Below are 21685 nucleotides of genomic sequence, written 5' to 3' on the forward strand. Positions count from 1 at the left end.
TCCAGAATCAGATGTTCAATTCAGAGAGAAAGCACAGGATAAGCCAAATTAGGGACTGCCAGAAAATTTGGGCTTGTGCCATAGCTGTGTCAAGGGTAATTGATTCCTCCTTTATCCTATTTGGATTTTCATTTGAAACAATAAACCTCTGCTCACAGATGCTATGATTAGGAATAACTTTAATTTGCTGGTCACAGTTTGTGCGCAAAGTTCCCTGAAAACAAGGAGCAGGAATAGAATCATAGAATAACCAGGTTGGAAGAGACCCACTGGATCATCGAGTCCAACCATTCCCACCAATCACTAAACCATGTCCCTCAGCACCTCATCCACCCGTCCCTTAAACCCCTCCATGGAAGGTGACTCAACCCCCTCCCTGGGCAGCCTCTGCCAGGGACCAATGACTCTTTCCATGAAAATTTTTTCCTAATGTTCAGCCTAAACCTCCCCGGGCAGAGCTTGAGGCCATTCCCTCTCGTCCTGTCCCCTGTCACTTGGGAGAAGAGTTACCTGCTCTGAAAAGGAAGGCAAGCCAGGGCCTGAGAATGACAGTGAGGAGCAGGAGCAGCCCACCCCAACTCACCAGCAAAGGCAGCACCACAGCACACATGGAAAAAGAATCATAGAATAGCTTGGCTTGGAACGGACCTTAAAGATCATCTAGTTCCAACCCCCCTGACACGGGCAGGGACTTCCCACTAGAAAAAAGAGCAGACCAGAATCATGGCCAATGGTCCAGGGGCTGCTGGAGGGACAGGGATGCTAGGGAACAGGACACCACTAAGCTCCATGTCATGCGTGCAGTATGGGGAGGATAAGCTGCGGGAAGGTTTTACACTCACGGGTACAGGCAAATACACAATTAACTGAGATATGTCAAAATTACCATTCCAGTGAGCTGGCACAGTCAGGTCCAGGGGAAGATGATGCTCTCCAGCCAGGATCAGGACTGTGTTCTTGGCTGTCAGGGTGGCACCAGCGCATGAAAGCTTCTCCTCGGGTGCCCTCCATCTGTATGCTGTGCAATGCCGCTCTCCTGTATTTACTACATGAGATGTCAGTGCAGGCCACCAATCAGAAAGTCCACAATGACGTCACTGCAGTGGTTTGAGACTTCATTCTCTTGACACTTGTTGATCCAAGTTTGTTCATATCATCCAGCTCCTGTTCACGCTGCTACTGAGCTCCTGGAGAAAACAAGGCCCAAACTCCTAGATGTAGCTTCAGTCTTTTAGAAAAACAATGAATTGACCAAAGTCTCAAAAAGATAGTGACAATGAGCCTAATTACTCTTAGATGCATACAGAAGCTCACTGAAATTCAGTCTTTTATTCTTAATTTAAGAAGTGCATTGGAATAGCTGACTGAGGTTCTCTGCTGCTGCATTTGTACATGGAGCATCCTGCTTTCACTTAGTTAAATATAGTTAGGTCCTAAAAGGAGGTTGCCTAGTGCAACCTTCCATTTCTTGGGGAGGCTTGGAACATGCTGTTTATCCTTCTGAATAGTCTATAACCAATGACAACCAGTCTTTCCTAGGATGTAAGTCTACTTACCACAACATATTCTTTACTGGGGTCTGTTTGTGCCACAAGTTGAAGAAAACAAACACACAAGCAAGTATGCAAGAAGTTTTCAATAGGGTCTCAGCAAAAAGTTCTCATACACAAGTATCCACAAGGTTTTTCACTTTTACTCTTCCAATTCTCTCCCCCATCCCACCATCAGGGACTGAGCGAGTGGCTGTGCTTAGTTGCTGATTGGAGTTAAACCACGACACCAAGTGAAACATCATGTTTGGGCTTATGCCATAGTCCCACCCTGCCAACTGTGGATCGAGAGCATTCATTGGTCATATAGGACACTACATCCCATTTCTCACTCTCTCAGAGAAAGACAGAGTGAATTTACTCCCCCCTTGCAAATGACAGTAGATAAATGACTCCGAGATCCTGAAGTGATTTTTCTATGAGTGCTTTTATGAGACTCTCTCCAAAAGATTTTATTCATAGCATAGAGAACTGAGAGACGGAGAACAGAAATGATACCATGGCCCAGATGATGAGCTACTGGTCCAAGACACCCTGCAGTCTCTGCTACAGTGACTGTACTGTATGGAATATTAACTTCTTATCTTAGAAACAAAGATTGAAACTTCATTTTTCATCAGATGGTGGCAAGTGGTATCTCATGAGCACAGAAGTAACAGGATTCATACATGCTCACACTGAACAGAAGAAACACTATTTCTAAGTAGAGTTTATCCATTTTCCAAGTGCTTCAAGTTATCTGAGTTTTTAGAAAAAGGCACACATGAAAGAAACAAAAAATCTCAGTGTACAGAGGAGAAGAAATATTCCTTTCAAGCAGAAGTTGATTTCTTCCTCAGCTTACCCATCATTCTGATCAGTACTTCTTTCACTTCTTTATTTCTCAGGCTATAAATCAGAGGGTTTAATGTGGGTACTACGGTTGTGTATATGAGAGCCAGGACTTTCTTAGCATCTTGATAGTAACTTGCTTTGGGCTGTAGGTAAATCAAGGTCCCACTGCCACAGTACAACGTTACAACAATGATGTGAGAGGAGCAGGTGGAGAAGGTCTTGTGCCTGCCCTCTGCCAAGGAAATCTTCAGGATGCTGGAGAGGATGCAGGCATAGGACACCAGGATGAGACAAAATGGTGTGAGGATGACCAGCACTGTGGTCATAATGATCTGCTTTTCGTAGAGAGAGGTGTCAGTGCAGGAGAGCGTGATGAGGGGGGGAATATCACAGAAGAAGTAGTTAATCTGCTTGGGCCCACAGAACGGCAACGTGAACACCCAGGATGTCTGCACCACAGAGACGACGTTCCCACTGCAGCAGGACAGCAGGACCAGGGAACGACAAGCCCTGGTGTTCATGATGATTGTGTATCTCATGGGGTTGCATACAGCCACGTACCGGTCATAGGCCATGGCTGCCAAGAGGTACCACTCGGTTGCTGCTAAGAGGACCACACAGAAGAGCTGCATGACACAACCCATGTGAGAAATGCTCCTGTCCTCTGCCACGAAGTTCACCAACATCTTGGGAACAACGACGGACGCTGTGGAAATATCCAGGAAAGACAGGACCCGAAGGAAGAAATACATGGGTGTATGGAGAGTAGAGTGCATTGTAATCACGAAGATGAGAAGGTTCCCAGTGATGGTGATGGTGTAAATTAAGCAGAACGTGAAGAACAGCAAATGCTGCAATTCTGGGTGGCTGGACAGTCCAGAGAGGACAAATCCAGTCAGCAGAGTGTGGTTTCCTGATTCCGGTCCCTTTGTCATCTCTATCTGGGAGGAATCAAATGGACACACTGTCAGATGGGTAGTCTCTGCACCAGGATCATGGTGCTTCAGCTAGTTATGCAAGTGAGGGGTCTCGGGAATCCCTGGAGAGCTGCTTCATTGAAGGGTGCAGCTCCAGAGCTGCCTTAGCTGAATGCAGCAGGACAGCAATGGCTCTGGGTGCTGAAAGAATTATGTTAGCGTTCTCTGCATTTCATAGCTTGGAACAGTGACCAAGCATATGTCATAGATAGGAATTCATGAAACTTCAGTTTATCAGCAATTTAGGATTTATGAAGGTAAGATTGCAAAATTCCTATAGAATCATAGAATCACCAGGTTGGAAGAGACCCACCGGATCGTCGAGTCCAACCATAACACTTAGTTACCAACTGATCAACAATGTGATTAAAAATAATTCAAAGTATGTGTTATAATCAAGTTCATCAGTGACTTAATCAGATTCAAAAATAATGAGATTCACTCCTATTTAATACACAGTGTAATAAGCATCTATGCAAGCGCAGAGATACACGTGCACAGAAAGGCAAATCAATATTTAGGCATAAGGGAAGTGCAGGGTCATGAGAGGTAGAGAGAGAGAGACAAGTCTGAAAATTTCCACCTGGAGCTTTGGTGAGAATATGTCCATTCAATGCACCAGCATTCCCAACAGGCAATGGTTGGCTCTCAAGAGGAGATAATTTTGCCTAAGGCCTTTTAATTTGCTATGCTAGCAAATGAGGTAGCAAATTATATTTGAGAGGTGTCCCAGCTCAGGGGGAGATGACCAGTCTCAGCCTGCTGTGACCCAGAAGAGCTCAAAGGTCCTTCAGTGTAATCACAGGCTTAGAGGATTTTGAGATTATTGGCTTCAGTCAGATATTTGAATATTACTTCAATGTTCTAATATTCCCTTTGGCTGCACTTGGAAGATGTCATACTGGTGGAACTTTCTGCTAGTGGCATCAGACCACCTCAGCTGGGCCACGATTCATGAGTCCAGGGATAGTTTGGGTTGAAGGGACCTTAAAGATCATCTAATTCCAAGCCCCATGCCGTGGGCAGGGGCACCTCCCACTAGATCAGGCTGCTCGAGGCTCCTTCCAACCTGGCCTTGAACATCTCCAGGGTTGGGGCAGCCACGACTTCCCTGGGCAACCTGGGCCACCTGGGCCAGGGCCTCACAACCCTCATGGTGAAGAAATTCTTCCTTATGTCAAGCCTAAATCTGCCCCTCTCCAGTTTATACCATTCCCCATCGTCCTATCACTGCCTTTGTGAACAGTCCCTCCCCAGCTTTCTTGTAGCCCCTTTCAAGCTACTGGAAGGTCTCTATAAGGTCTTCTCGGAGCCTTCTCTTCTCCAGGCTGAACAACCCCAACTCTCTCAGCCTGTCCTCACATGGGAGGTGCTCCAGCCCTCGGATCAGCCTTGTAGCCTCCTCTGGCTCCTGTGGCTGCACTGGGACCCCACTGGCTCCAGTAGCTGACACCACAGGTCAAGGGTGCCCACACTATTTGTCTGACTTCAGTAGCTTGCACCAAATCCACTCACACTGATCCTCACAGTCGCTGGTACTTGGTTCTTACAGAGTAAGATTTCACAAGACAGAACAGTCTGCACTGTTCATGTGCAGGGCTCAGCCAGACCAGTGCTGACCAGCCCAAGTTTGTGCTCAACCAGCTCCTTTAAGACCCCTTTTCTGCCTATTCCCTATTTGTTCCTCCTAGCTCCCCTTCTCCTGAGCATCCCCTCACCAGCTGGCACTGACCCCATCCAACATCCTCCACCCTCAGGTTTGCATCTGTGTGAGCCAAACGCAGGCAGAGCGCAGGAACAACCACGAAGCCACAGATAAAGTGAAAAGAACAAATTTATTTTCGTTACCTCATGACCTGGGGCAACTCCAAAATGAGCACATTGGCAGATAAAACACAAACAGGAATGCAGGCACCGCAGAGCTCGTTCCTTGGTAGGGAAAGTGTGTGTGTAGCCTGTCCTGCTGCCTCTATTCATTAGGGAAAGCAGAGTAAGTTTCCACTGTGCTTTAATCTTTCTTACAGCAAGGCTGGGATCTCAAGCACATTTTCTAGGACAGCCCTGAGTTTATCACAGTCCTACCCTACCCAAACACAAAGGTTGTACTTGTCAAGCACACAAGACTAGGGAATGATCAGCGTGATTGAAATGGTTTTCTACATCCTGGCTGCACTTCAGTGCATTTATTGTTAGTATTTAAATGACCTAAGGTAAACTAAGGATGAAAATTTTCTGGACTTCATTCCAGCCTTTTTTTGGTTAAACTGACATAAGATTAATAAATTTCTCTATTAAAAAGTTACAAATAGTACCTGCTAGGTACAGCTTCTCATGCACCTGTGTATTGTTCCAAATCCCCTTTTTGTTTGCCAGGTTCTAGCTATCCTATTGCCACTTGGACTTTTGATTTCTCTTTTGTTAGTGTTTGTTTCTGGGTCTGAATCCCTTTGTCACTGTCACTGGGCATCACTGAGAAGAGCCTGGCTCTGTCCTTCCCTTCAAGTATAGCTTGATGATATCCACTCTGAGACTAGATGTCTCGATAACACAGTGGAGCTCTACCCTGAGGAGCAGGGGATGCAGTCCTATCTCCTAAATTGCCTTCATGAGCAGTTACTGCCTTTATTTGATTCAGCCAACAACCCCCTCTAATTTCTTACAAGGAGAGACATAGGGAGAACAAACTGGGATGATTTGTTACTTCCCCCCCCCCAAACTGGTGATATATTCTCAAACTAGAATTTCAGAGAACTGTAGAGACCAGAACTTGCTGCACTTTCTGCATTCTGTAATTCCCCCCCACCCCTGCCTTGCAATTAGCTCCTCAGTGTCAGTGGAGAATTGCGTTCTAAATCCTCATAACCATTTTCCTGTTTTCTGCTTGCAAATCACTGACAAGGAGGCCCCTTTTTTTGGTGGGAAATCCCATTTGTAGCAATCCAGAGCTCAGAGTGTAGAGACCTCTCTGTTCTCATTTTCTCTAACAACCCAGTAGTTTTGCACAGGTATGAGGCGAGAGAAGAGAAGGTGATCAGGCAGAAAGAGTAAATACCTCCAGAAAGCTGCTGCTTCTGTGATCCAGCTTCACAAATCTCTGAGATGTCACTGCTGAGTTACAAGAGCAGGGGATGCAAACCTACCTCCGATAAAAGACTCCAGCAACCTTCCCTTATAGGATTCCTGATGCCTCTGTTATGGCAAACGTGCTGAGAGTTGAGAAGAAAACAAACTCTCAAATCACCTTGAGCTTCTGGTCACTCGAAAGAGAATAATTGTAATTAGCAGATTTGAGATTATGTCGCCATGAGGCTAATTAAAAGGTTCTTGGACTTCTTGGAGTGCTTCACTTCATTTGTGCAGGACTATGTGCAGATGCAGGAACCTTGCAATAACTGGAGCAGAACTAAGATGGGGGTTATCTGTGAAGGAAAAAGAAGCAGCTGAGAACATTTATGTTGTAAGCGGAGCACAGACCTGTGACTTGAAGCAGGTAATATTTAGTCGAGTCTTAACCAGTTACCTCATCTCACGCTGTGGTCAATGGAGAGAAGCAAAGCTACTTGTGGGAGGTGCCTGTTCCACTTCAGGAGCACCTCAAGGGCTGCTACTCTCTAGGGTGTCCCAGGTGACTACATTGGGCTGACATGCATGGCATTAGGCATCCGGAGACACACAATCAGCTGGGGCCACAGCTGGGTGTCCCACAACATGAGGAAGCCTGGGCTGAGCTCACTGGAAAGCTAAAAGAAAGTTCAGCTCTTTAACTCATCCTTCCACAGATGGAGCTCTGACCCTGAAGCACCTAAATGCCATTATGTAGAATCATAGAATCATAGAATCACCAGGTTGGAAAAGACCCACAATGTCATCAAGTCCAACCATTCCTATCAATCACTAAACCCTGTCCCTCAGCACCTCATCCACCCGTCCCTTAAACCCCTCCAGGGAAGGTGACTAAACCCCCTCCCTGGGCAGCCTCTGCCAGTGCCCAATCACCCTCTCCGTGAAAAATTTTTTCCTAATGTTCAGCCTGAACCTCCCCTGGTGGAGCCTGAGGCCATTCCCTCTCGTCCTGTCCCCTGTCCCTTGGGAGAAGAGCCCAGCTCCCTCCTCTCCACAACCTCCTTTCAGGGAGTTGTAGAGAGCAATGAGGTCTCCCCTCAGCCTCCTCTTCTCCAGGCTAAACACCCCCAGCTCTCTCAGCCACTCCTCTTGTTCTCCAGCCCCTTCCCCAGCTTTGTGGCTCTTCTCTGGACTCTCTCCAGAGCCTCAACATCCTTCTTGTGGTGAGGGGCCCAGAACTGACCCCAGGATTCGAGGAGCGGTCTCACCAGTGCCAAGTACAGAGGGAGAATTTCCTGGTGTTATGTGAGTAATCATTGTCCTGGAGGGCATCTCTGTTGGGATTTCAGGGAGGGAGCTCTGCATAAGTGTGTCCCTGTGGAGGACGGAAGCTCTGGGCTGGTGCAAAGTGTTTCAACACCTCAGGCAGTGGCTGTCCCTCCCATGACCTCCAAAGCATTTCAGCCTGCTCTGAGAAAAAGAGAAACTGAGGTGGGGCAACAAGCCCAGGCTTCTCCAAACTGATGCAGCAGAGCCAGGTGAGGCTCTGGGAAAGGGGATTCAGCTTGCATCCTGCAGAAGACTATAAAGGGGTTGACTCCTTCAGTATCAGGCAGCTGTGGGGTACTGTGGTGGTCTTTTCAACCTCTGCCCACGGTGAATGGGGAGAAAGAAGCAGAGTCTGGTATTTCCTCAAGGCCTTGGAGAACAAGTAATTTCCATCAGGCGAGACCCCCTTGGGAGTCCCTTGGAGGGAAGAAGGCAAAACCTCTCTCTGGATCAACAGGGCATTTTGGTGGCTGAAGGAAGCTGAGCTACAGTATTTCCTCACAGTCCTGATTCTCTTCTCTAAAATTTGAGGTCCTCAATTCCCTTCCTTCTTCCTTCTACACCCCAAGGAGTGTGGGAGGGCACGTTCCTCACAGCCCCATCCCATTGTGTCTCTAGGAAGGTGACTCCTCCGTCTCCCCACTGACGTCCAGAGCAGGAGGGGGTTGCCAGTCCCAAACATATTTGTGCTGTGGCTGCTCCAGACAGCAAAGGTGAACCTTAAAGGGATTTATTACAGCATTTATTTTTAGAGTCACAAGCTCCAATGGAGTTAAAAAGTTAAACCCAAGCTGGACATTGACAACTTCTCTGTTACAACTAGGATAGGTTAGACAGATAGGTCTTAGCCACTGCTAAGATCAAGCTGAGATAAATTCAAGCCCAGAAAAAGCCTGGAGAGCCCTCAGCTCTTGTGGAAGAGCTAAGGTGGAACAGATCTGTGCTCCTCCAAGAGGAATGGCAGGACCTTATTGATTGTATTACGCTGCACAGCTCTCTGGGAAGTGATGTCCTTCATGCCCCTCCTGGGGGCTCACAGGTGGCCTCTGGAAGGACCCAACTGAAACAAAGGCTCTGTCAGACCTTTTGGGTTGCAGAACATTCACTGTTTATTGGAAAATTAATCAGAGACTTTGCCAACATGCAATGGGACCCATGAAGTCCAGGCCGTGGGGCAGGATGGAGCACGTTGCATGACTGGTTTGCTCATCAAAATCCCCCTGCAGCTCTGCCTCAAATGTGCTGATAATTTTCAAACCAATCTTGTCCCACGTGAGTTCTGGATGTTGTGATGGGCTGGGTCTGCTCAAGATGAGAGTTTACTTCCAAAGTGCTGGTTTTACATGACAATGGGGGTTCCTGACACAGCCTGGTCTTTGGGACAAAGCCAAGGGTGGTGCAGCAGGAGTGAGTCTTTCATGGGGAGATGCTGCTGTTGACACCTGTAAACACTCATCTTTTCCACGGTGCACAGCACTCCCTTGTCAATACAGGAACCATAGAATCATAGAGGTTGGAAAAGGCCCTCAAGATCATCAAGACCAACCATTAATCTATCACTGCCAAGCCCACCACTAAAGCATGTCCCTAAGCACCATCTTTGTGGAGGCTGAGAACCAATGTTGCCAAAGCTAAATTTGGGAAGGGCAATCACTGCAGAACACGATGCTTCTTTCCAATTCCCACCTCTGCCCAAGCCAAATTCTGAACTAGAGGTTTTCTCTAGAGTTCATTATCATTTTCTCTAGAAAACTACCTGAAAGGAGGTTGTGGAGAGCAGGGAGTTGGGCTCTTCTCCCAAGGGACAGGGGACAGGATGAGAGGGAATGGCCTCCAGCTCCGCCCAGGGGAGGTTCAGGCTTGACATCAGGAAAAAATATTTCATGGAAAGGGTCATTGGGCAGTGGCAGAGGCTGCCCAGGGAGGGGGTTGAGTCACCTTCCCTGGAGGGGTTTAAGGGATGGGTGGATGAGGTGCTGAGGGACATGGGTTAGTGATTGATAGGAATGGTTGGACTTGATGATCCAGTGGGTCCTTTCCAACCTAGTGATTCTATGATTCTATGATACAGGTTCAGCCCACGAGTAGAAGACAGAAGCAGTGAGAAGACATCTGTGACATAAGACCCCAGCTGGTGGCAGCAGGGGTGGCCCAGCACAGGAGGAGAATTAGGGCTGTACTTTCTGGTCCTTTTCAGCTCTGCAGGCGCTGCTGGTCTGTAGGACAAGGCGTGTATTTAACTCGGAGCCTGGAGACACTTGGCTTCACGCTGCTCCCAAGGAGGCTATGGGCTGCCTCCAGGCACTTCTCCAGCTGGGACACTGCAATCAGGGAGAGACAGGGACGCTAGGGAACTCAGGCAGGAGGGAGAGTCCATAGGTGGAAAGGAGAAAGGGGACACAGGACTCCTTCACCGGCCCCTGGGAAACTGTGGTCCTGTCAAAGGGTGAGGGAGATCCCACTAGAGAGGAGGGAGGAGGCTGCGCTGTGGGGATCAGCAGGAGAAGGACCCTCAAGACTCACTAGCTCGGCTGCGCAGCCAGGTCACAGCCTTGGCCTCCAGCAGCTCACAGAAGTTTCGGTAACTCTTGTCATGTCTGCGCAGCCAGGTCACCGCCAGCACTGTGGCCCAGACACTTGGCTCCGTGACCTGAGGGAAAACAACAACTCAGAGTGGCATACGGTGCTGAGCACCCACTGACCCCTCACTGTGTCCCTTAGATTCCTTCGGGGCTTCTGGTTTCTGATCCTTTGGTCCTCTCTGGCTGCCCTGTGGATGCCAATGTTGGCACCAAACAAGGTGTTCCCACTGCCCCAGGACGACACGCTGCCACCATGAGAGGTTCTCCTCTTACCTCACCAGGCATCTTTCCCGTGATTTCAGCCTCATTGACTTCCAGCACACGGGCCAAGCCTGAGCTGAGGGCCCAGGAACCATCTATGTTCTGCAGTGCCACCAGCTCCCGGCACTCGGCAATGTCCTTGGTGGACAGCAGCACAAAATCTGGATTGCGCAAACACAATTCCATGGGATGCACGGACTTGAGAGACGAAATAGATGGTGGTGGTGGTTTCGATGCTGTGGGAGATGTAAACAGGAGGGTTCGGAGCCTCACAGGAAGCCAACCCGTGCAATGCCACAGAATATCATCTCTGCTCTTCTCTGGGCAATGACATGCACTCTGAGTGCCTTCTCATCTGTCCCCAGAGCAGGTCCAGCCACAGCCCTTTCTAGGCAGCCCTAACTTGTCCTCAGCCATGACTCCTGCCTCTTCTTCTGGCATTCCTGCCCAGCCATGGCCCAAGACCTCTCTTGACATCACAGAATCATAGAACCATAGAATCACCAGGTTGGAAAAGAACCACAGTGTCATCAAGTCCAACCATTCCTATCAATCACTAAACCATGTCCTTTAGCGCCTCGTCCACCCGTCCCTTAAACCCCTCCAGGGAAGGTGACTCAAGCCCCTCCCTGGGCAGCCTCTGCCAGGGACCAATGACCCCTTCCGTGAAAAATTTTTTCCTAATGTCCAGCCTGAACCTCCCTTGGTGCAGCTTGAGGCCATTCCCTCTCGCCCTGCCCCCTGTCCCTTGGGAGAAGAGCCCAGCTCCCTCCTCTCCACAACCTCCTTTCAGGGAGTTGGAGAGAGCAGTGAGGTCTCCCCTCAGCCTCCTCTTCTCCAGGCTAAACACCCCCAGCTCTCTCAGCTGCTCCTCTTGTTCTCCAGCCCCCTCACCAGCTTCGTTGCTCTTCTGTGACTCACTCCAGAGCCTCAACATCCTTCTTGTGGTGAGGGGCCCAGAACTGAACACAGGATTTGCTGGAGGACGTTTAGTTTTGAGGGTAGCTTAGGGAGGGTTCAAGGTGAGACACATTGGTCCCCATGGCCATGGGCAAGACATGGCAGCACAACCCTCCTGTGATCCTGACATCTCCCGTTGGGTTAAGGCCTCGTACCTTTTGAGGAAGCCCCGCTCTGGGGCAGAGCAGCAACGTTCTGGGTGAGTCGGCGCAGGGCGAGCCGTGACGCGCGCACTGCTCTCAGCCAGCCAGGTGGGACCCAGAGTGTATTTTGTATAAAGCATGAAGAGACTTTACTGCCACCCTGAAGCTCAATGACCTGGCAGGGGATGAGGGAGGAGCGGGGTGGCAGCAGCGCCAGGGGTCCTGCAAGGACAAACAGGGAAAGGGGCTGAGTTAAGCACACGGGAAAGAAGCACCTGGTGGTGATGGGGCCACCCCCATGGGACTGGGGGTGCCCTGTGCCTGGGGTTCCAGCTCCAGTGGAAGAACATCCCATCGAGCTGCCCTGTCTGATCTTTCCCGCAAGGATCTTTCCTCACCTTGGTACCAGCTGGCCCTCCGTGCTGTGCGAACCCCGACGTAGCTGGTGAAAGGGCAAATGATCCCCGAAGCAAGGCTGATCTCAACTGCACGATGCCTTGGTTCATCTCCTGACCCACTGGCAGCCTCTGGCAGCAGCTGCTCCAGCAAGCGTCTCATGGCCAGACGGTGGCCAGCCAGCCTGGGGACAGAGCAGGATGAGCCCCACCACCCAGATCCCCTCCACGCTGGGAAGTGGTGGGTAGAGGGGCACCCTGGACAACTGGGTTCTCTCCCTTCAGGAGTGAGGATGGACAGAGGGAAAACCTGGATGCCTGGGTCTTCATCTGGAGGGAAGCAATGCCCTGGGTCCTGGACCCTGTCCCTCTGGAGTCAAAGCGGGGAAGGAGGACATGCTTGGACATGGTCGGGAGGCTCCAAAGGGATCTGAACAGGCTGGACCGCTGCACTGAGACCAACAGCATGAGGTTTAACAAGGCCAAATGCCGGGTCCTGCACTAGGGGCACAACAACCCCGGGCAGATACAGGCTAGGAGAAGTCTGGCTGGAAAGCTGCCTGGAGGAGAAGGACCTGGGGGTGTTGGTTGACAGGGACTGACTATGAGCCAGCAGGGGCCCAGGTGGCCAAGAAGGCCAATGGCATCTTGGCTTGGATCAGAAACGGCGTGACCAGCAGGTCCAGGGAGGTTATCCTGCCCCTGGACTCAGCACTGGTGAGACCGCTCCTCGAATCCTGGGGTCAGTTCTGGGCCCCTCACCACAAGAAGGATGTTGAGGCTCTGGAGCGAGTCCAGAGAAGAGCAACGAAGCTGGGGAAAGGGCTGGAGAACAAGAGGAGTGGCTGAGAGAGCTGGGGGTGTTTAGCCTGGAGAAGAGGAGGCTGAGGGGAGACCTCATTGCTCTCTACAACTCCCTGAAAGGAGGTTGTGGAGAGGAGGGAGCTGGGCTCTTCTCCCAAGGGACAGGGCACAGGACAAGGGGGAATGGCCTCAAGCTCCACCAGGGGAGGGTCAGGCTGGACATTAGGGAAACATTTTTCACAGAAAGGGTAACTGGGCACTGGCAGAGGCTGCCCAGGGAGGGGCTTGAGTCACCATCCCTGGAGGTGTTTAAAGGGACAGGTGGATCAGGTGCTGAGGGACATGGTTTGGTATTTGATAGGAATGGTTGGACTCAATGATCCGATGGGTCTTTTCCAACCTGGTGATTCTATGATTCTATGATTCTATGACACCTGGGTTCTCTGTCAGTCTGGGATTACATAGGGAAGGTTGGAAGCTGTCTGGACCCCCTCCCAGCTGATGTCTGAGTTAGAAATGGGTGGCATGCATGGATCTTCCCTTAGGACAGGCTCTTACCGGCCATCGCCGTGTGGGCACAATGGGAACTCAATAGTGTGAGTGACATCCTGGCCTTCCAGGCTGTACTGCAAGGTCATGACTCCTTTGGCCAGCACTGTATCCTGGGAACAAATGGGAAGTTACTGGAGGTTTCTGGATCACAAGACGGTTACTGGGAGATATTGGGAAGTTACTGGTGGTTGCTGGGAGGCAACTGGGGTGCCTGTAGTCCCAGCTCTCACCTGAGCCTGGCCGTGGATCTGTACGTAGAGGAAGCTGTGTTGACCCTGAAAGATGGCCTCTGGGGTGCCCCCCAGCACCTCAGCCTCCAGGCCATGGGGCAGAGTCCAGTTCAGAGTGACTCCCACAGCTGCTGGCGTGAGGGCTCGCTTCAGGCACTGCAGCACCTGGGGACAGAGGGCAGGGCACCACAGTCTGGAGCTCCTCCAGGGTTCAGACCATGGTCCCTTTGTCAGGGTTCCCTGGAGCACAGTGCAATGTGTGGGGCATGGAACCAAAGAATCACAGAATGGTTTGGATTATCGTATCGCATCATATCATATCATATCATATCATATCATATCATATCATATCATATCATATCATATCATATCATATCATATCATATCATATCATATCATATCATATCATAGAATCACCAAGTTGGAAAAGACCCATCAGATCATCCAGTCCAACCATTCCCATCAATCACTAACCCATGTCCCTCAGCACCTCGTCCATCTGTCCCTTAAACCCCTCCAGGGAAGGGGACTCAACCCCCTCCCTGGGCAGCCTCTGCCAGTGCCCAATGACCCTTTCTGTGAAAGTTTTTTTCCTAATGTCCAGCCTGAACCTCCCCTGGCAGAGCTTGAGGCTATTCCCTCTTGTCCTGTCCCCTGTCCCTTGGGAGAAGAGCCCAGCTCCCTCCTCTCCACAACCTCCTTTCAGGGAGTTGGAGAGAGCAATGAGGTCTCCCCTCAGCCTCCTCTTCTCCAGGCTAAACACCCCCAGCTCTCTCAGACGCTCCTCTTGTTCTCCAGCCCCCTCACCAGCTTTGTTGCTCTTCTCTGGACTCGCTCCAGAGCCTCAACATCCTTCTTGTGGTGAGGGGCCCAGAACTGACCCCAGGATTAGAGGAGCGGTCTCAGCAGTGCCGAGTACAGAGGGAGAATAACCTTAAAGATCACCCAGTTCGAACCCTCCTGCCATGAGCAGGGACATCTCCCTTGGGTTCAGGTTGCTCAAAGCCCCATCCAACCTGTCCCTGAACGCCTGCACAGCCACGTTCCCTGGGCACAGCCAGGTCTCTGGTCCACACTGGGGCAGAAGCTGGCACACCTGGGTCCTCACTAGGTGGGTGGTGGTTCAGGGGGAGCCTGAGTGCCTGGGTTCCTGGAGGAGCTGGGTCCTGACTGCTGTGTGAGGACACTCCAGGTGCTGGGGTACTTGGAAGTCTGTGTGGAAAAGAGGAGGAACCTGCCAGGGCTCCTGAGTTCCTACCGCAACAGTCATGATGCTGTCAGAGGGGACGTAGGCAGCTTCACCCCCTGTCTCCTTGGCCAGGGCTGTAGCCAGGGCAGCGCTGTCCTTAGAGAAGAAGGAGAAACACCTAGGAGGGGAGCAGGGAAAGGTGTCAGAAAGCCAGAGGTGGGTGCAAGGATGCTGGGACTGAGCTGGAGAACACGGGCTGGAGTGGAAGGTGGGGGAACAAAGCTGGGGTGCAGAACAAGGGGGCACGAGGAAGAGCAGGGAGTGAGGAATTGGAGTTGGAGCTGGGGTTGGACAAGGAGCTGACAGAGGAGAGCTGAGACTTGAGGTAGAGCTGGGGCCAAGCCTGGGGCACATGAGGGTCCACAACCTCTGTGCCTCAGCCTCCCTTTGCCCTTTGTGAAGGGGCCTCGGTGTGGGAGCCGTAAGCAAAGATCCCCATGGTGGGGCTTGGCACCGGAGAGCTGTGCAGGGTGGGAAGGGTCTTTGGGATGCTGGAGGGTCACGTGGATTGGTACAGGCACCGGTGACCAGGGGCCCTCATCAGCGACAGAAATGAGTGGACAAGCAGAGGGTGCCTGGAGGGCTGAGGGAAGAGTCCCCGTTACCGGTGGCTGTTGCGGTGCCGGCAGACCTCAGCCATGATGGCTTCCTCGTCACGGGGCAGCCTGGCCATGAAGATGAAAAGCTGGGAGACAGGAGACATGAGTGGAGGGGACCCGCCCAGGGACCCCAGATGGGAGAGAGGCCCCAAACTGGAGAGGGGGCCCAGGAGCAGGAGCCTTCATTGAGAGACACTCCAGCACAGAAGCCCCAGAGACACACAGCCACTTCTCCACTCCCCACCGCATCCTCCTCGTTCCCTTGTGACCACTGCGTGGCTTCTTCTACCCACACCCCTGTGTCCTCTTTCTCCTCCCGGGACACCTGTCCCCCCAGCCCTCCGTGCCCTGGCACCCAGACCTGGCGCGCGTGCCCACGGGGGCGACGGCTGCTGTAGATGGAGCGGAGGGTTCCCAGCAGGGCGGTGTCACCCACGCTGGAGCCGCTGGATGGGAGGCGCCGCATGGCCTCGCTCAGGTTGTCCTGAGTGTATTCGACGCTTTGCCTGTGGGGCCGAGCGGTGGGAGAGCTCGGTGCTCTGAGCTGGCCCTGGAGCTCCCTGAGATCGAGTCCCAGAGAACAGCTGGGCCCGAGGGAGCACTTGAAGAGACCTGGCTTCATGGTTCTCACAAGACTCTGCTTGGCAGAAGCCCAGGAGGTGCCGTCCAATAATGCCACAAAGATCCCATCCCCACAATCCAGCCCCGCCCTAAAGCACCTGGTTATGCCCTCCAGTGCCCAACCTTGTCCCGTTCCAACCAGTGGATTTCAGAGCATGCACAACTGCCCCTCAGCACCCATCCCTGCCCCACAGCACCCATACCTGCCCCTCAGCACCCACCCCTGCCCCACAGCACCCATCCCTACCCCACAGCACCTGTCCCTGCCCCACCTCACCCCGTAAAGCCCCACAGCACCTGTCCCTGCCCCACAGCTCCCATCTCTTTCCTACAGCACCTAATCTAGCCCGACAGCACCCACCCCAGCCCCACGGCACCCATCTCCACCCCACAGAACCCATCCCATCCCCACAGCTTCCAGTCCAGCCCCACAGCACCTGTCCCTGCCCTACAGAACTCATCCCAGCACCACAGCTCCCATCCCTGCTGCACAGCACCTAATCTAGCCTGACAGCACCCTTCTCCACCCCACAGCTCCCATTCCTGCCCCACCTCACCCAATCCAGCCCCACAGCACCCATCCCAGCCCCACAGCACCCATCTCTGCCCCACAGAGCCCATCCCAGCCCCACAGCTCCCAGCCAAGCCCCACAGCTTCCATCTCTGCCCCACAGCATGTAATCTAGCCCAACAGCACCCATCCCAGCCCCATAGCACCCATCTCCATCCCACAGCACCCATTCCTGCCCCACCTCACCTAGTCCGGCCCCACAGCACCTGTCCCTGCCGCACAGCTCCCATCCCAACCCCACAGCTCCCAGCCCAGCCCCACAGGTCTCAGCCCAGCCCCACAGCACCAATCCCCGCCCCACAGCACCCATCCCTGCCCCACCTCACCCAGTCCATCCCCACAGCACCTGTCCCTGCCCCACAGCTCTCATCCCTGCCCCACAGCTCCCATCCTTGCCCCTCAGCACCCATCTCTGCCCCACAGCACCCAACTCTGCCCCTCAGCACCCATCTCGGCCCCACAGCTCCCATCCCTGCCCCACAGCTCCCATCTCTGTCCCACAGCACCTAATCTAGCCCAACAGCTCCCATCCCCAACCCACAGCTCCCACCCCTGCCCCATCTCAACCAGCCCAGCCCCACAGGTCCCAGTCCAGCCCCACAGCACCTGTCCCTGCCCCACAGCTCCCAGTCCAGCCCCACAGCACCCATATCTGCCCCACAGCTCCCATCCTTGACCCACAGCACCTGTCCCTGCCCCACAGCTCCCAGCCTTACTCCCCAGCACCCAATCCAGCCCCAGAGCGCCCAGCCTGCCCTGTGTTTGCTCACGGGTAGATGCCCTCAGAGGTCGCTTCATAGCAGTAGATGTTGAAGTAGCAGCCCAGGGGGAGGCTTTTGAGAAGGAAGAGCAGAGTGTCCTGTGCAAAGATGAAGCAGGCTGTGACTGGGAGGCACTGGGAGCGCGAGGTCAGATACCATTGCCCATGGTCTGGTCCTCCTAAAGCCTCTGGACCCCGCTGGAAAACTCAAGTTGGTGCTCACGCCTCTGTCCCTCGGTCAAAGCCCCCCTGGGTCGCGCCCCTGCGTGGCGGGGGTACCTGCGACTGCTCAAGGACTGCGGTGTCCAGGAGGAAGATGAACTCTCCAGACTGGCGCTGCCCAGGCACAGCCTCAGGGATGCTGGGTGCCAGCATCACCAACACCATGGGGTCACTGAGCAGGGATCCTGGAGGAGTTGTGGAGTGGGATGAAGGCCAGAGAGGGACCCTCCTCCTCCTCCCGGGTCTCATTCTCATTGTGCTTTCTGTTTCCACTCTCCCAGAGCCTTTGATGCCCCACATTGGTGCCTCAGTATCTCCCGCACTGCCCACCAACTGGACAGCCCAGTGCCCCATGTGTTCCCCACCAGTGCCACCAGTACAGCTGCCCAGTGAATAAGTGAATCCCAGCACAGACCTGCCCGTACACATCCTACTGTGTGTGACACCGCACTACAGTGTCCCCAGCTCTGCACCATGGAGCCCCACGACCCAAACTGTCCCATCCAAATGCCTCCCATTCCCATCCTGTGCCCAGTGAGACCTCACCCCCAGAGTTCCCAGTGTCTCCCCATGCTCCAGTGCCCCATCTCCCCTCCCAACTCCTCTCACCTGCAGGGGCCTCAGGGTCTCCCTTCTCCAGCACAGCACTGACCGCACTAGGTTCTCCAAAATACACCCGCAGCTCCAAATCCTCGTTTCTTGGAGGACTTCCAGCCAGGGAGACCTGAAGCAAGGATGCCTGGTCACCTGCAGGAGGAGGGGACCAGCCCCAGCACCCAGCCAGGAGCACAGGCACTGATCCCCTTCCCTACATCCCCCCCGTGATCTCGGGAGGGCAAACCTGTGCAGCGCTGTGGTCCTGGGCAGTGTAGATCAAAGGGGTGAGGGCAAAGTTGGCTCGGACATCGGCCACTCCCCGGGCTGACTGCAGGCTGACAGTGAGCAGCAGGCTGTAGGACGGCTTGTCCACAAAGCAATCAAAGACTGCAAGGAGGGGCAGGGCTTTGGAGAGGGTAAAGGCGCTCCCTGCACACGCAGGACATGTGAGGAGAGCTGGGGAGTTAATTAGGTCATGGGGGGCTTGAGGTCTGTTTGTGGGACATGAGAGGTGGATGCCCTCCTGGGGCACAAGGACAAGTGGCTCTGTCCAGGGCTGCAAGGGGGGAGATGTGGGTCCCCCGCGGGGTGCAAAGGGAAGTTGCATTGTGCCCATAAAGCATGCGGTGAGCCTGTGATGTCCCATTGGGTGTGGGGCCAGGAGGGCATGTTCCTCGTGGGGTCACTCACCGTAGTGAATCATGTGGGGATGCAGCGTGGGTGGCAGCACAAAACGGGCTGCTCCATCCAGCTCCCGGGAGAGCTCTTGGACATAGCGCAAGGTCACAACCACCTCCCTGCCAGGGGGCAGGGTGCCCAGGGAGCAGGCAAACAACTCCCCCGAGTGCTCAGACTGATTCTTAAGGCATTGCAGATCATCCCAGGCCTCTGTAGCCTCGTGCAGCCGCTGGGTCTGGGTGGGAAGGGGAAGGCAGAAAGCTGATGGCCAGGCAGGCTCTGGGCTGCTCAGCTCGTGCCCTTGTGGGGGCTCGTGTGCTCATCCCTGGATGCTGGTACCTCATCCTGCAGCAGGACCTGGACCTCAGCATCCTCGCTGCAGGCCTGGAAGGAGTAGATGGCCATGTGGGAGCCCAGGGGGAAGACGAAGATGACTTCTTTGGAGATCTCACTCTTGTTCTGGTAGATGAGTTCGGAGGCCACGTCAGCCACATAATCCTGGATGGCAACATCCACCGCAACGCTACACAGAGGCACGGAGCACAGGGGCACGTGGAGCTGCTTCCCCAGCAAAAAGGATGCTCTTGCTGTTGAGAGAGAGGCAACCTGTCCATCAGCACATGGGAATGACACAAGGAGGTGGCTGGGGATGCTTCAAGGATGTGGCCATTCCCACCCTGGACACCAAGACCAGGTGCCCAGTGTTATTGAGGGTCAAGTGGGAGCCTGACATAGAATAGTGCCTGCCCCATGCCCCCAGCTTCCCTTCTTCATAGAATCATAGAATCACCAGGTTGGAAAAGACCCATCGGATCACTGAGTCCAACCATTCCCATCAATCACTAACCCATGTCCCTCAGCACCTCGTCCACCCATCCCTTAAACCCCTCCAGGGAAGGTGACTCAACCCCCTCCCTGGGCAGCCTGTTCCAGTGCCCAATGACCCTTTCCGTGAAAAATTTTTTCCTAATGTCCAGCCTGAACCATCCCTGGTGGAGCTTGAGGCCATTCCCTCTCGTCCTGTCCCCTGTCACTTGGGAGAAGAGGACAGTTCTGTTCCCCACCCGGTTCCTGTAGAGCTCTTGGCCATTCCCATCCTTGTTTCACCCTGGGAAGATCCAGTTCAAGTGTCCTCTATGGTTGCTCACACTCCTCCTTCCCTTGTCCCCCTTTGGAAACGTCTCCCCCTTCCCCAAATACCCCTCCCTTGTCCAATCCCCAGCTCACTGTCATCGCTGTAGGATTTTTTTAAGAGTCCAAAGCTCTGATGCAACATTTCTGGAGATCTGCAGAGAAGAAGGGTCTCCTGTGAGGGGAGAGATCCACAGAAACCACCGGGCAGCCCCTGCCTGGTAAACATTCCTTCTCATTTCTCCAGCCCAACACACACACAGCTGGAAAGCCCAGCCCATCACAGACAGCCAGGGCAAAGCCAGCGATTCAGAAATCCCTGTTCATGAGCACAGAGGTGTCACCGGAGTTATCTCTGTATCACAGAGATCTGCATCCCACCCTCACCACGGGAGAATCTTGAAGAGATCTGAGCAATAGCAAGGGGAGATGGAGGGAAGAAGGTGAGAAGGCAAGAGTGGGTGGATGGATGGATGGATGGAAGGATGGATGGATAGATGGATGGATGGATGGATGGGACTGTACTGGGATGAACAACACCTGCTATCTGTCCATGGTCGTATGGATAGATTAGCAGATGAGGTCCCTTTTGGGACAGGTGATGCATGGGTGGACAGAGAGACATCAGAATTCCATGACTGTAGAGCAAATCCCAGAAAGGTGCTGTGGAGAGGGTGTAGTCTGTGGGATATCTGGTGCCTTCTGGCCAAATACCAGGTGGAAGGACCCTCCCTCACTCCATAAAATCACAGAATCACTTGGTTGGAAAAGACCTCCAGGATCATTGAATCCAACCATTCCTTTCTGCCACTAAACCATGTCCCTGAGCACCTCATCTACCTGTCTTTTAAATACCTCCAGGGCAGACATGCCTTGACCTTTCCAATTTTGTAGACGGGCTTTACTGGGTGCAGTCGAGTCACAGATGACCAAGCTATACTAAAGAGTTCTCCTATTTGTGCTGGCTATTCACCAATTTGAGGGGTACTGGGAGGCTCATAAGGGGTCTTGGGCATCATAAAGAATCACAGAATTATAAAATCACCAGGTTGGAAAAAAACCCCAGTATCATCGAGTCCAACCATTCCCATTAATCACTAAATCACGTCCCTCAGCGCCTCGTCCACCCGTCCCTTAAACCCCCCCAGGAAAGGTGACTTAAGCCCCTCCCTGGGCAGCCTCTGCCAGTGCCCAATGACCCTTTCCGTGAAAAATTTTTTCCTAATGTCCAGCCTGAACCTCCCCTGGTGGAGCTTGAGGCCATTCCCTCTCGTCCTGTCCCCTGTCACCTGGGAGAAAAGCCCAGCTCCCTCCTCTCCACAACCTCCTTTCAGGTGGTTGGAGAGAGCAATGAGGTCTCCCCTCAGCCTCCTTTTCTCCAGGCTAAACACCCCCAGCTCTCTCAGCCACTCCTCTTGTTCTCCAGCCCCCTCACCAGCTTCGTTGCTCTTCTCTGGACTCTCTCCAGAGCCTCAACATCCTTCTTGTGGTGAGGGGCCCAGATCACCAGTGCCAAGTACAGAGGGAGAAGAACCTCCCTGGACCTGCTGGCCACGCCGTTTCTGATCCAAGCCAAG

The 21685-nt window shown here is 53.1% G+C and overlaps 3 protein-coding genes across 3 annotated transcripts in view; 1 reads left to right on the plus strand and 2 right to left on the minus strand.

The window, feature by feature from the left end:
* SDR39U1 (short chain dehydrogenase/reductase family 39U member 1) overlaps positions 1-21685 on the plus strand; it is a 115654-nt gene that overhangs the window by 16260 nt on the left and 77709 nt on the right. The window lies entirely within an intron of this gene.
* On the minus strand, positions 2363-3695 carry LOC138731012 (olfactory receptor 10A7-like). Its single transcript, XM_069876704.1, has 2 exons — positions 3675-3695; positions 2363-3325 (listed from the first exon to the last, which is right to left on the minus strand). Exons 1-2 carry the CDS (start codon positions 3693-3695, stop codon positions 2363-2365), a joined length of 984 nt encoding a protein of 327 aa, XP_069732805.1.
* LOC138731234 (von Willebrand factor A domain-containing protein 5A-like) lies at positions 8935-20265 on the minus strand. The gene is made up of 18 exons (XM_069877044.1): positions 20205-20265; positions 19317-19564; positions 18990-19212; positions 18544-18686; positions 18312-18426; positions 17760-17887; positions 17491-17579; positions 15890-16034; positions 15535-15614; positions 14939-15047; positions 13681-13845; positions 13457-13560; positions 12098-12279; positions 11712-11921; positions 10609-10832; positions 10277-10403; positions 9823-10074; positions 8935-9495 (listed from the first exon to the last, which is right to left on the minus strand). The coding sequence occupies exons 1-17, from the start codon at positions 20251-20253 to the stop codon at positions 9947-9949; spliced, it is 2469 nt and encodes an 822-aa protein (XP_069733145.1). The 5' UTR covers positions 20254-20265; the 3' UTR covers positions 8935-9495; positions 9823-9946.

Source organism: Phaenicophaeus curvirostris, chromosome 26 (genome assembly GCF_032191515.1).
Source record: "Phaenicophaeus curvirostris isolate KB17595 chromosome 26, BPBGC_Pcur_1.0, whole genome shotgun sequence".
NCBI lineage: Eukaryota > Metazoa > Chordata > Aves > Cuculiformes > Cuculidae > Phaenicophaeus > Phaenicophaeus curvirostris.